At 46.4% G+C, this 15,033-nt stretch overlaps 2 protein-coding genes across 4 annotated transcripts in view; both read left to right on the top strand.

The window, feature by feature from the left end:
• Positions 1–15,033, top strand: part of TUT4 (terminal uridylyl transferase 4) — a 1,145,308-nt gene that overhangs the window by 474,633 nt on the left and 655,642 nt on the right. For all 3 annotated transcript variants that reach the window (XM_086952445.1, XM_086952444.1, XM_086952443.1), the window contains one exon: positions 618–744. In XM_086952445.1, coding sequence (XP_086808571.1) covers positions 618–744 — 127 coding nt within the window. The remainder of the gene's footprint in view (positions 1–617; positions 745–15,033) is intronic.
• The window catches only part of LOC147747214 (uncharacterized), a 187,214-nt gene that overhangs the window by 108,698 nt on the left and 63,483 nt on the right, over positions 1–15,033 (top strand). The window lies entirely within an intron of this gene.

The following is a 15,033-nucleotide window of genomic DNA, read 5'->3' as shown; positions in this document are numbered from 1 at the left end:
CTTTTATATTCAACCCAAAGCCCACCTCCAAAAAACATTCAGCTGCAGATAGCTATGACATTTGTATTGGAAAGGAGGTTAACTATCTACACTGTTATTTGTTCAACATTACTTCTTTCAGTTCGGGTCTGGTCAATGTGATCTCAGGGAGTTGCAGCCTTTTCTGTCTCACAACCTTTATATTCTGCCAGCAGGGCACGTTTCATTTTGACCAAATCCTTGATGTGCGAAAGATTATTGCATTTTATCTGGAGTGCACAAAAGACCATGATACCCAACAATACTCTTTAAAATTGCTTGAAAAATGAAAAACCAAGATATTTTGATTGAATCTTCATGATTGTTCCAGATTCTCCTTGCCCACAGGAAGCAATGTAAGTGTTATGAATATGAGTCGCACATACATTAAGGAAACTGTTATGGTGAAATAATCTACCTATACGTTTACATTTGTGGGATTAACAATTTATCAAGTTGTGCATACCAATGAGAAACTTTACTCATGGTTAGAAGTAAGACTCTTTTTATTTTATTTGTTATGTTTATATTATACTTCATGAATATTACCAATGATTGTATTTTTTTATTCTCAAGCTGTTCTTTCCTTGATTCAACAGTGGTCTAATGTGTAAAGTTAGTGCTGGCAACGATGTGGCATGCCTTACAACTGATCTGCTTGCTGCTCTTGGAAAATTGGAACCCTCCCTTATCCCACTGGTGTTAGCTTTCCGGTACTGGGCCAGGGTAAGTATTCAAATAAAAAAGTGAAACCTTTTTCTTTTTCTTTTCTCTGACGTGTTCTGCCTCTTGGATGTGGGTTCATTTGAGAATGTGGTTTGAAGCAGTGTTACTCACACTTCTAAATAAATTATTTCTATCTTTTCACACTCTTAAATTATGGTAAAATGTTACATGAAAAAAGAGATAGATAAATTGGAAAACTTCACGATTGACTGTCAAAGAGAAATGCATATAAATAAAAGCATACAGTAACCCCATAAATGAATGGTGTCTGTTTGAATTGTGTATAAAGGTAGTGACTGAAACTTCAGCTCCAATACAATTAGATCCAAATCTGTTCATATACATGTATATATATGTATTTATATGTATATATATGTGTGCATGTGTGTGTATATATATATATATGTGATCAAGCCACTCCGGTGGTGAAACGCGTTATGGCGGACTCATGAAGGAACAAACGCTACTTGCTTTTTGCACTTACTTTGGGCTCGTGTCTGCTTCCTTGGTGCTGACTGGGACTGCGTCGTTGCACCTAACCTTTGTAAGCAGCCTTTCAGATATATATATATATATGTATATATGTATATGTGTGTATGCATATGTGTATATATATGTGTGTGTGTGTGTGTGTGTGTGTACATACATATATACATATATATGTACACACGTATGGGAACATTTGAAACTAGGTACATCCTTAATCTAGACACCAAGACTCCCAATGGGCTCAACACCAGTGGGGATTTGTATTCCTGCCTTTAAGCCAATGACCATCACCTTCACTAAAAGATGTATTTTAACATTCTGAGTTCAGGCATACTAAACTCGAATTTCTACCTTGTTCCCTGGGTCAGTTAGGATTATAAAATGTTATAATCAAACTGCCCATTCTGGCATATGGGAACAGGTAGCCTTGCAATAGTGAAAAAAGAAATTGGCTGTAATTCACTATCAGGACATGCCACACACATCGGAGCATGTCCTACCTTTTACATACAATGCACCCTGCCCTAGGGCCTACCTTAGGGGTGACTTTTTACATTCTGTGTTTGAAAATAACACTTTTAGAAAGTAGGTATTTTCTTGCCTAATGATCCATTTGTCTCTGCTGGGTTTGGGTATTCCATGTCTGGTTTGTGAGTGACAAGGGGCTGGAGAGGCCATTGGCTCTAGCAGTCTGATGGGTCAGGGCTGGGCTGATTAGGACCTGCAATGAATAGAGAGTAGGGGGAGGAGATTCCCTTTCACTGACCTGAGCCCTTATAGAATAGAGAGTTGGGGGGAGGAGATTTCCTCTCGGCTACCTGGGCCAGGTCTGCTCTCAAACAATGCTGTCTCCACCTCCTGCCAGGGAGCTGCACCCAGGAGGACATAACTGGTTTTAAATAGTTACAAACACTCTCTCCCTTCAGAGGACAAAGTATTTTGCAGTATAAAAATTGGAGCCCAGACCACAGAACTTTAGATCACTTCTGGGAATTAAGACAAACCCTTTGCCAAGGAGAAGAACGGGAGAAGCTGGAGAAAGATTACTGCCCCTAAGCTGTTGCCGTTTGTGGTTGTATATCACAAAAAGAAGGGGAAACAATTATAAAACAGGAAGAAAAAGTGGCTAAGAGTGAGTCAAGGAAAAAGCACCTTGCTTTTAAAACTGCCCTCCAACACAGCAAGCTGTGTCATGCTTCATCATTGGGCTGCTAACACACCTCTGTGTTTACCCAACACTGAAGGTGGAGCAATAGGGAGGGGAAGACAATACAACATACAGTGCAGAGTTAGTGAGAACTAAGAGGTGAGAAAATAGTGCAGGATCAGTGGAATTAAAAGCTGGTTCCAGGGGATCCTTATTACAGTTTTAATATCCGGTCCCCTGTCCAGGGTTTAAAAGGAAAAGACGTGGATGCTGGGTGGAGGAACTTATTATGAGATTCCACCTGCTCCACCCTGCTTAAGTGTCGATATGTTTCAGCCGGCAAATGACAATGCCCCGGCTTTCTTCAGGACCTTTGTGAACCTGGGTGACACCCCTTACCCTTCTCCCAAATCAGAAGTGAAAAAGGGGAAAATCACCTTTCAGAAGAGCCCTTCTCTATGTGAAGGGGAATCGAGTTTATATTAGTAAAAAACTCGAAATGGTGGGGGAGGGGAACAGCTTCCTATTAACACTCTTGCTTGTGAGGTAAGCTGTTGGCCGACTTAATAGTCTCTCCTCTCCGCCGTGGAGCTTCAGTTTGGGGTTGGCCTGTAGTGGTTACCCTATTGCCAAGTAAAGGAGAAAAGGAACTTTGTGTGAACTTTTACTATCTTAAGGAAGATCTCCAAGGGCTTGTGACTGTGTCCCTGAGACGTCAGACCAGGAGGCAGGCTCTAAGACTTAACCACCAGCTCCCACTGAATTCCCTTTCTGGGAATTCTGCCTGCAGTGAGGTGCCTGCTGTTGTTTGGGCTCTCTGTGAGACTGCGTATCACTGGAAGCGCAACACAACGAGGAGAAGCGTGTCCCGCCTCAGCTGTTCGCCGTTGCATTGCCGAGGATGCATTTTGCATCACCGAGAAGCGTGCCGCTGCTGCAGAGGTTGCGGTCGCATCACCGAAGAAGCCTGTCGCGGCTCCAAAGTTCATCGATTTCGCCGCACGGCCGTCTGGTATGCACGCACCGCATCCACGTTGTCGCATTGAAGCAAAGATGCCATTTTGTTGCATCGCATTGTGGCGCCATCTTGTCGCATCGTAACCGGAACGCAGTAAGAAACCGACGCATCACTTCCTCTCCAGTAAGGAACCGACCCATCACCTCCCCTGCGCTGCAGTAAGGAACCAATGCATCACCTTCCCTGAAGCAAGAAACTGATGCATCACCTTCCCTGCAACCCTTTTGTTTTGCGTGACGATTCCAAGGTACTTTAAGAGTAAAGTGTTGCATTTACCATCTACATTGAACTAAGCTATTTCTACCATTTTAAAGTCCTTTTTTTTGTTCTTGTGTTAAGTCTAGTAAAGATTACTTATTTTTCTAAACTGGTGTGGTATCCATTTGTAGTGTTTTCACTGTATTTACTGTGTGTGTTCACAAATGCTTTACACACTGCCTCTGAGATAAGCCTGTCTGCTCGTGTCAAGCTACCATGGGGGTGAGCAGGGGTTATCTAGGAGTCTAGCCCCTTACCCTGACTAGAAGCAAGGGTCTCTATTTGGACAAAGGTTCAAACCATTGGCAACTAGAGACCCCCATTTCTAACAATTATGATATTATGATGGGTCAGATACTTGTTATGCTATTTAAGTGGCAACACAATAGTGTGAAAAGCTGGGTTTCTGTTGCAGAAAACCCTCACTTTTTGCCAGACTACTGAGGCACTTTGACTTCATGTGCCCTGGGTCCCTGCCAATCAGGTTCCCCGGGCTTGTGTTCTGTACTCAAAACTGTACCCAATTGCTATCTCTGGCCACATGTCAGCCCCTGGTAAATAGTACCCAGGGCACTGTGACCAGGGAAGACATTTAAGGGCTGCAGCACTTATTGTGACACCCTTAGAGGCCCTGTACCGTTACACCCATACACTGCCTTTGCAGGCTGCGTGTCTTGGTGCAGAACAAAGTGAAGAGTCGACATGGCACACATCCCTGTGTGCCATGGCTACAAGCCACTGCCCAGGCATACATCAGTCACCCCTCTAGCTGGGTGCCCTATACCAGTGGTGGGGGTACAGGTTCATGAGCCCTGTACCCCTACAGTGTCTAAGTCCATTCTTAGACATTGTAAGTGCAGTGCTGCCATTAAGAGTATATGGTGCTTGGAGTTTGTCATTACAAACTCAACAGCACCATAATGGCTACACTGAAAACTGAGAAGTTTGGTATCCAACTTCTCAGCACCTTAAACCCACACTGATGCCAGTGTGGGATTTAATGAAAAATGCGCACAGAGGGCATCTTAGGGATGCCCCCTGAAAAACGACCTACCCCTAGTGTCTAGGCTGAGTGGCTGCTTTCTGCTGCCACCACCAGACATGTTTCTGGACCCCTGGGTCGAGAACCTGCTGCTCTCTGGGGCCTGAAACAATGCACATCCTGGGACGGAGGTGCCAAGTCTCCTCCCCCACGATGGGCAGGGTTTACAAAGGGGAATCTTCAAAAGCATGCCGCCTTTGTGAGCCTCCCCAGACTATTTGCTGCTTTCAGTAACTCACCCCACTGGTTCTACCCCCCAATTTGGACAGGAAAGCTGGCAGGAAAAACAAGTGAGGGAAAGTGGTGTGCCCCCTCTGCCAACTCCACCCCTCAGGTGGGGGAGGCGAGATGAAGCACAAATCTGAGTCCCCGCCTTCTTGAGGATGTAGGGCCGAACCAACCAGTGACAGGCTCCTGCCCCCATTCTACTGTAGGGTGGCATAATAGGGGGTGTACCCACCCCAGGGAAGGGACCCATTGGTCCCAACCTTTTTACCTATCGGTAACACCCCTAACTCTAGTATTTAAGGGCCCTCCTGAACCTTGCTTCCTCAGACAAGAACATGCAATAAGAAAAGAAGGACCGAACAGCTGTGCCGAAGCTAAGAAGAGGAAGACGCCCACTGACTTGACCCTAGCCCAACCAGCCTTTCTCCCCCTCGAACCTGCTCCTGCGAAATCCCAGTGTGTCCTGCAGCCAGCAACCTCGACAAACCCGGAGGACCTGCCTGCCTTCAATCCCAAAGACTCTGTCTCCCATGAACAACAGACTCCTGTTCTGCAAGGATCTGTGGGACTGCACCACTCTGTACCCGACACCCATGGCCCGGGTTAGAGTGGCCCAACACCAAGACGAGGTCCTCCAGGCGTACCTCACCCAAGATCCGGCGACCACTGACCTGCCTCCAGCCGACACATGCAGCCTCAAACCGGAAGATCCCCCCCCTACCGCGACCAGAAGCTGGTAAGAAGATCCGACCCTAAAAGGCACCCCTGCACCCAACGCCCCAAGGCCTTGGGTGGCCCAACCAATGGTGCATAACCAACCCCCAAGATCCCAACTTACCTCCCCAAGTGCTAGTCGCACCCATAAGACATTCGTCCCCAAGCCTGCTGTGCTTTTGCAAACTAGAGACTCCCCATTGACAGCTAAAGGGCTTTTAACTCCAAAACAGCACTCATGCACCCTCAGCGGCACTGGGTCAGCCGGTTGCACTTTTGTGCAGGCCTAAACCCCCATTTGCCCTGAGCTTAAGTCCAGGAGCTTTGCTCCCACAACCCAGTGGCCTGCTCGTCAGCAGCCATCAACTGGAGGCTCCCTATGTCTCATTGGATAACATGGGCCTCCGCACTCTGTACCTGGCCTCCCTAGTGCCGCTGAGGGTGTAACAAGAGTGCATCCTTGACCCTGGGGGATCCTGGAGTCTAACCCCAGAGCACCAACTCCCACAACAAAGTACTACCTTAAAACCGATAACACTATTATCCTCCAAAGGATAACATTGACTGTTTTTCTATGAAAAGTTTCTAAGTGTGGTGTTGGAAAACCTAAAGAAATTCTTTACAATTGTACTAATGAATAAAAACGCTTTTACTTACCTGTTTACAGGAAATGTCCCAGTGCAGTATCCAGGCAGACTGCACTGTGTAAGAAACGTAATCTCAAAAGTAACTTACCTGTAATTTTTCCAAAAACCCTATACAAAGGTTATGTACAGTTTTCTGAAAGGCATTGCATTATCGGTAACACTATTGTTCACAAATCAAAGTACATTGACAATTGCAATTCAAACTGTGTTACAACTGTATATTCACTGCAAAGTATTTATCACTTACATGTGCCAGGCTTGCTTGGTTCTAGGAAATAAAATAACTAAAATAATACTTTTAAACAAAAACAATTGTTCTGAAGTTTTGTCTTTGATTGTGTGAATTTATTTGCTGACTGACTGTGTACAACAAATGCTTAACACTGTCCTCTGATAAAGCCTTACTGCTCGACCACACTGCCACAAATAGAGAGTGAGGTGCAATCTAACTTTACCTCTTCCTACCTTTGGTGTTCCACTGGACTCTGTGCACACTATACCTCACTTTGTTATAGCATATACAGAACAAGCTTCCTACATTGGTGGGTCAGGGGTGGGATATACAACTTTGCATTTGTTGGACTACTTGGTTACCACCTGATCACAGGACAGAATTCTTAAATTGTCTTTAGAATTCAGATTTTTTCAAATTGGCATTTTTGCAAAATTACAAAAAGTCTTGTTAGCGCCTTGGTTAAGTCCCTTTAGAATTTTAGAAACATAGTCACTTTAGCTAGGGTAAGAGGGGTTAGAACTTTTTGTTAGAATGTCTCAAAACAAGAACCCAGCTGTTAGTGAAAATAACCACAATGTCATAGAGGACCTAGTTGAGGAGCTTGACCTCACTTATTACCTTTACTTGTCTTTTAAGGAGGTAAGATGCCTTTATAAAATTAAAAACATAGCCAATGGGTCCCATCCCACCATACGAACGCTCCAGGAGCTATTGGCTGGGTATGCTAAGGACCACCCATCTGAAAATGGTGAAGACAAATCAGAGGAGGAAGAGGAAGGGGATGACCAGGTAGATCAAGCCCCCCTCTACCTCCAACCCCACCCACTTCATAGGGAGAAACAAAGTGGCTCTGACTCCAAGAATCAACCTCTCAGTACCTAGATCCCACACAGGTAGATCAGGTACCACTGAGCACATTGAGGACAGCCTCAATGAGGAGGACATCCTGCTAGCCAGGTTGACCAAAAGATTACACCTAGAGAGCAGACTCCAGGCTCTAGAAAAAGAAAGAGCAGAGATGGGACTAGCACCCATCAATGGTGGCAGCAATTAAACAAATATTGAAAAAGAAGGATCCTGTGATCCCAAAGGGATTGTCCCTAAATTTGAGGAGGGTGATGATGATATCACCAAGTGGTTCACAGCCTTTTAAAGGGGCTTGTGAAGCCAGAAGGGTGAAGAAAATTCACTGGGGAGCCATCCTTTGGGACCTGTTCTCTGGTGAGTGCAGAGAAAGACTTCTGATCCTTAGTGCGGCTGATGCTGGTTCTTATGACCTCATGAAGAGAACTTTGAGGGATTTGGACTCACAACTAAGGAGTTTAGAGTTAGATTCAGGGGGGCTCAGAAAACCCAGAGAGTCAGACCTGGGTGAAATTTGTAGACTACTCAGTTAAGACACTAGATGGCTGGCTGACTAGAAGCAAAGTGCAAGATTATGACGGTCTTTATAATTTGTTTATGGAAGAACACATATTAAGTAATTGCATTGATGAAAAGTTGCATCAGTATCTGGTAGACCTAGGTCCAAATACTCCCCAAGAATTAGGAAAGAAGGCGAACCATTGGGTCAAGACAAGGGTAACTAAGACGTCCACTGGGGGGTGACCAAAAGAAAGGGGTTACAAAACCTCCCCAGAGGAAAGACAGTGAGCCTCTTAAAGATAAAATTTAGGAGTCCCCGGTAGCCCCCCAAAAACGTGTCCTGGAGGGTAGGTCCAAAGACACCTCCCAAACCAAAACTGGGTACCAAGGTAAGAATTGGTATCCCAACAAGGTATGGTGTCACAACTGTCAAAAGGCAGGACGCCACTCCAAGGACCCTAGCTGTCATAAAAACAAAGCCCCTAGAGTAGCTCCAGGGGTTGCCAGTGTAGCTTTGGAGGGTGATTCCTCAGACGAGGAAGTCCTCCTAGCCTTCGACTGGAAACTGGGCCCAAAAGGTGAGTTGCAGATTCCAGAGGGAAGTAGACACTTTCACCACCTACTGGTGAATTGAATCCCAGCCACTGCCATGAGAGATACTTGTGCCAGTCACACTGTGGTGTGTGACAGGTTGGTTCTCTAACCAGTATGTCCCAGGGGAAACAAAAAGATTAAGGGCTGTCCCGGGGGTGTCACTGTTGGGCCTGTGGCTGTAGTGATCCTAGAAATAGATGGGTCCCTTAGATGGAGAAAGGTTGTAGTCCGTAAAGAACTCCCCCTTTGGAATGACCACCCAGAGGTTGGTCTGAGCCAAAGAGTGGTACTGGTCCAATGCCAGACCTCACCCAAGAAACCGGGGGGGGGACTCAACCTGCAGTCAGTGCAGCTAAGCCCCAAAAGACAGTGTAGGAAAGGTGGACAACGGTTAGCTACAGTTCCAGTGGGCCAGGTAGATTCTATCCCAGTAAGGGAGAACTCCAAAACTGGCCCTGGTGAAGTCCCCCTAGCCAACAAAAAGCCCTGACTAGTCAGGCAACTGTCCAGCCTGAGTTGGTGGCTCCTCAGCTGGCAGAACAGAGGTTGGAAGAATGGTGTTCACTACCAAGTGTAGGGACCCCCTACCCTAAAACAGCAGACAGACTACCAGCACCCAAAGAAGCCTGTAAGTTAGCCACTTCACATACCAGCGGAGGGTCAATGGTGTGGGTCTGGCTACTGACAGCTGTCAGTAGCATCTGCTGGGTGTTAGCCTTCATGAGAGCACTGTCCTTGGCATGGTGGCCTAGCCCTCTGCCAAATAGCAAGTTAGGCCCCCTGACCTTATTGGTCATGGTGGGGTTGCTCAAGCTGTGGGTAACCTATGTGGGTAAGATGGGCTTTGCACTAGCTAAGTTAGACTTTGCAGAGGTAGGCACCTGTGAGCCCAAACTAAAAAGGTGAAGTGAAGAAACTGAAGAGCTAGGAAAGGAGCATTGGGAATTAGGTCCTGAAACTGTTGAGGGAACTGACCTGGACAGAAGGATGTAAGGCAGAGTAGGCCCTTCAACTTTCTACCCACTTCCACTACTCTTCCTCGCATGAAAGAGTAGAAAGACTCTCCCAGGTTTAGCTGAGTCTCCTGGCCTTTGGACTGGTTGTGGGGAAGGGGTTTGAGAGGCTGGGTTTCGGTTGCAGTACAAATGCTTAACACTGTCCTCTGATAAAGTCTTACTGCTCAACCACACTACCACAAATAGAGTGAGGTGCTATCTAACTTTACCTCTGCCTACCTTTGGGATTCCACTGGACTCTGCACACTATACCTCACTTTGGTATTGTATATACAGAGCCAGCTTCCTACAAATAGTCTCAATATAACAACATAAGGCAAACTCAATGTTCCATGGTTCGAGGCATATGGGCTGCTGAATTCATATCTGTGCATAGATCCCGCCTAGTGTTGGGTCCGGATGATTGCACATTGTTGTCCTGGAAGAGTCTTCGAAGTATCACGAGATAGGTGGCTCCTCCCTCGGACTACAGTGCGCATGGGCATCCTCTCCATCCCCAGATTGTTTTTCTCCGCCATTGGGTTCGGATGTATTTTCCTACTCTCCAAGTTCGGAATCTAGAAAACTTCTTGAAAGGCCAAAAGGCCTTTGGATACCGTCGGTATTGTTAAGCGCTCGGTGCCGATACACTTTTTACATCTCAGTTGCACTCCAGTGGTCGAATCGGGCCGTGAGGCCTTCTCGACACTACGTGGACCGACCGTCCATGGAACGAAGTCCGTTCAAGTACTGCCCTCAGTGCAACTCAAAGTTCCCGCACACAGACAAGCATCCAGTGTGCAACAAATGCCTATCTCCGGATCACAACGAAGATAGTTGCCTTGCCTGTGCCCAGTTCAGATCTAAAAATACTTTTCGGAATCGACTGGCGGCGAGGCAAGAAATGCAACGTTCGGCTCCGGAGCCCGATAACATCTTCGGGGATGAAGAAGATCTAGCGAGCGTTGAAGACCGAGACGACGAACAATACTCTGAGGCAGACTCCGAATATTACCCCGAAGAGGAAGAACTAATCGTCGATCTCGAAGACTATGATCAGGACATCGTAGCAGTTGAAGACGACTCCGATGACGGCGAGGGGCGAACCGTGAGTACACCGCCCCATATAGACACTACACTTCTATCCGAGACTCCGGTCGAGGCATCGCCAGCAGGCCTTAGCCGAGACCAACAACCTCGTTCTACAGCCCCGCCATATCGCCCGGCTAAGAACATATCGAAATAGCCCTATGAGACACGTCACACAACATCGGGTCCATCGAGACCGAAACTTGTCGACAATATGGTCTTCGGACCGAATTACGTCGAACGGAAGGTGTCGAAGCCTAAAGGCGACGACCCGAAGGCAACAGACCCTTGAAACCAAAGACCGTGGAGCCGACATCGAAGACAAAAGCAGTCGAGTCAAGCTCCAAGTCAAAGGCCGTCGAGTCAACCTCGAAGCCAAAACACGTTGATTCAACACAAAAACATAAAATTGTCGAATCGACCCCCAAAAGGCACGTCGGATCGAGCAAATCAGCCTCAAGTATCGGCAAAGGGAACAAACCAGTCCACAACAGTACAAGGCCTACGCCCAAAACTAGCTTCGAACCGAAACCGAAGGTGGACGAAAAGAGATCGGTCGAGCTGAAAACCATCGACCCGAAAAAGGATGTCGACCCAAAACAGCAGGCTCCAAAGGAACAAAAAGAGACGATCAAACCGACAACACCGCTTGGTCCGATAAAAGTTGTGAAGCCACCAAAGGACGTTCAACCAACAAAACCCTTTTGAAAAACAACCAAAAGCGATACAACCACCTAAATCGGTCGAGGTGCCAAAAACCATCGAACTGAAAAAACAAAAAGCAAAGGTTGGAACACCAAAACCAACAACTGTGGAAGAGGAGCTTCTTCACCCAGATCCCTCCACAGACAACCAGTCAAAAATCTACATTGATCCAAAAACTGGTAAAGTGACTGTCTATACTAAAAAGAAAAGGTCTCTACCAACTCCTTTTCCAGGATCCTCCAAAGAAAAAGAGACTGTGCTACCTTTCCTCTCCTCTTTGAACCTATCACTCCTGCTATGCCTACTACTCCTTATACCCCAACCTCACCAACACGCTCTGACTACAATCCTGATAAAGATCAGGACACAGATGTAGGTTTTGGTTATCCACAAAACCTAAATACAGAGCCAGACACGCAGCCATGGGGTACTGGAGGGGAACCAGACAGTGAATGGATTCTGCCCATTACAGACCCTACAGTATACCCTACTAAGCCATCACCCACAGAGGATACAGTTGCATTTAATTCTCTGTTAGAGCAGCAACCTACCACAATGTAGAGATGCACTCTGATGCTATTGAGGAAGACTTCCTCTTTGATACACTCACAACATCTGAAAGACACGTTAAAACACTCCCAATGCTAAAAGGGGTGTTAAAACACGCAAGTGACATCTTTAAGGACACTACTAGAGCCGGGGTTATAAACCCTAGGATTGGGAAAAAATACAGAGCTGCACCTATAGATCCTACATACATCAAAGGACAGCTACCCCTAGATTCCTTAGTGGTGTCAAACGCATGTAAACGTGCAAACTCACAAACTACTGGTGAGGCTGCACCTCCAGACAAGGAATCTAAAATATTTGAGGCATCAGGCAAGAGTGGCGGCTCAGGCAGCAAACTCCTGGAGAATAGCCAACACACGGGCCTTGCTGGCCAGATATGATAGGGCGCCCTACGACAGTTTGGAAGAAATTCTCCAACACTTGCCTGATTCCTACAAACAGCAGGCAGATTAACTCATACAAGAGGGAAAGCTCATCACCAATGCATCCATTAAGTGTGCCCTAGACGCGGCAGACACAGCTGCCAGATCCATTAATACCAGAGTGCTAATAAGGCGACATGCATGGCTTCGTATATCAGGCTTTAAGAATGAAGTCCAGTCTAAAATTCTTAATCAGCCAATTAATCCAGACTTTTTATTTGGTCCAGCTGTTGATTCTATTCTGGACAAAATGAAAAAAGATGCAGAAATAGCAAAATCTATGAGAGCACTTCAGTCCCAACAACACTGTGGCTCCTTTCGTCGCTCCAATTATAGAGGAAGAGCGCGAGGAACATCACAGCAATCCTCCAACTACAAATCTAACACACAATCCACATATAACAAGAACACAGCAGGGGTGCTTATAGAGGAAACAATACCAAAGGCAGAGGTCGTGGAGGCAATGCAAATAGATCCTCCACTAATACAAAGCAGTGACTTCTTGACACTCCCTCCAGACCACGTAACACCAATCGGGGGAAGAATACAACAATTTTAACAAGTCTGGTGAAATATCACCACAGACAAGTGGGTCAAGCAAATTATCCAACATGGCTATTGCCTAGAGCTCACCTCAACTCCACCCAACATACCACCTGTGCACCGCCCTATGTCACAAGAACATATAACTTTACTCCAGCAAGAGGTCATCAGTATGCTGCAAAAGGGGGCCATAGAACCAGTCCCACTACAACATCAGGGAACAGGAGTATTCTCCCTATACTTCCTAATTCCAAAGAAGGACGGGTCTCTGAGACTAATATTGGACCTCAGGCCCCTCAACCTCTACATTCTGTCCGAGCATTTTCACATGCTCACTCTCCAGCAAGTCTTACCATTGCTTGTCCAGGGAGACTTCCTAGCAACTTTGGACCTCAAAGATGCATACTTTCATATACCAATACACCCTGCTCACAGAAAGTATTTGAGGTTCACCATTCAAGGGCAACACTGCCAATTCAAGGTCCTGCCATTTGGGTGACAACAGCTCCAAGAGTGTTCACCAAATTCCTATCTACAGTAGCAGCACATCTCAGAAGGCACCAAAAACACGTGTACCCTTATCTGTACGACTGGCTAATACACGCGCCAACAGCCCAGCAATGTGCCAACAACATGTCAAAGACCATACACCTACTGCACAGTTTAGGATTCTCACGAAACTACCCAAAGTCACACCTACAACCCTTCCACGTCCAACAGTACCTGGGAGCAACAATAGATACACTGTCAGCAAAAGCATATCCCAACACAGCACGGGTCCAGGGACATTAATACAAAAGTGCAGACCCCAACACTCACTACCAGCTCGAGTGTTTATGCAGCTAATAGGTATGATGGCCTCGTGCATATTCATAGTCCCTCACGCCAGACTACATATGCGTCCACTACAAGAATGCCTAGCAAGGCAGTGGAACCAGGCTCACGGGCAACTAAAAGACCTAGTGTTAGTGACCAGTTGTGCATACAACTCTCTGCATTGGTGGAATCCACAGAACCTGTGCAAAGGTCGACTGTTCCAAGAGCCTGTCCCACAAATAGTGCTAACAGCGGACGCATCCCTACTAGGATGGGGAGCCCATGTCCTACACTACACAGTACAGGGACTCTGGACTTTACAGCAAAAGAAAATGCATATCAATCTCCTGGAATTGATGGCCATCTTTCTAGCCCTAAAAGCTTTCGCAAAACACTTATGCAACAAAGCTGTGTTGATCCTGATGGACAACATGACAGCTATGTATTACATTCAGAAACAGGGAGCAACACACTCGCCACAGCTGTCGCACCTAACTCAAGCAATGTGGAAATGGGACATTCAGAGGAACATCTTTCTCATGGCAGAACACCTCCCAGGCAAAGACAACCAAGTGGCCGACCTCCTAAGCAGACACAGCCAACAGATGCACAAATGGGAAATCCAACCATTCTTCCGGAAGTGGGGACATCCGGAAATAGATCTGTTTGCCACAAGCAAAAACGCAAAATGCCAGTACTTTGCCGCCAGGTTCCCACATCCGCAGTCGCTAGGCAATGCGATATGGATGAACTGGTCAGGCAAATTTGCGTACGCTTTTCCCCCAGCTCCACTAATTCCGCTGGTGGCATGCAAAATGCGCCAACATTCGCTGACGTTAATCCTAGTTGCTCCCACGTGGGCGAGGCAACCATGGTACACGACGTTCCTAGAACTGTCAGTGGTGCCTCATCAAAGACTACGACTAACACCCAGTCTTCAAACGCAGAACCATGGCGAAATCCAACACCCAGATCCCCAACAGCTGAACCTAGCGATCTGGCTCCTGAGATCCTAGAGTTTGGGTACCTCAACTTGCCTCCGGACTGCATGAATATTATCAAAGAGGCAAGGAAACCCACTACCAGAGCTTTCTATGCAGCAAAGTTGAAACATTTCGTAATTTACTGTAATAACAATGACATTAACCCGCTTGATGCGTCCACTCAAAACATCATTTGCTACCTATTGCACCTCCAACGTTGCAATTTAGCTTTTTCTTCCATCAGAATACACCTAACTGCGTTAGCAGCATATTTGCAAAACAGGCAACACCTTTCACTATTCAGGTTGCCAGCAATTAAAGCGTTTATGGAAGGACTTAAACGTGTAATTCCTCCAAGACACCCACCATCACCAGTCTGGAATCTAAACGTTGTTCTAACCAGACTAATGGGACCACCCTTTGAGCCAC

This window comes from Lissotriton vulgaris, chromosome 1_1 (genome assembly GCF_964263255.1).
Source record: "Lissotriton vulgaris chromosome 1_1, aLisVul1.2, whole genome shotgun sequence".
In the NCBI taxonomy this organism is placed as follows: Eukaryota; Metazoa; Chordata; class Amphibia; order Caudata; family Salamandridae; genus Lissotriton; species Lissotriton vulgaris.
Note: the sequence above shows the minus strand (reverse complement) of the source record. Positions and strands in the feature narration are given on the sequence as shown.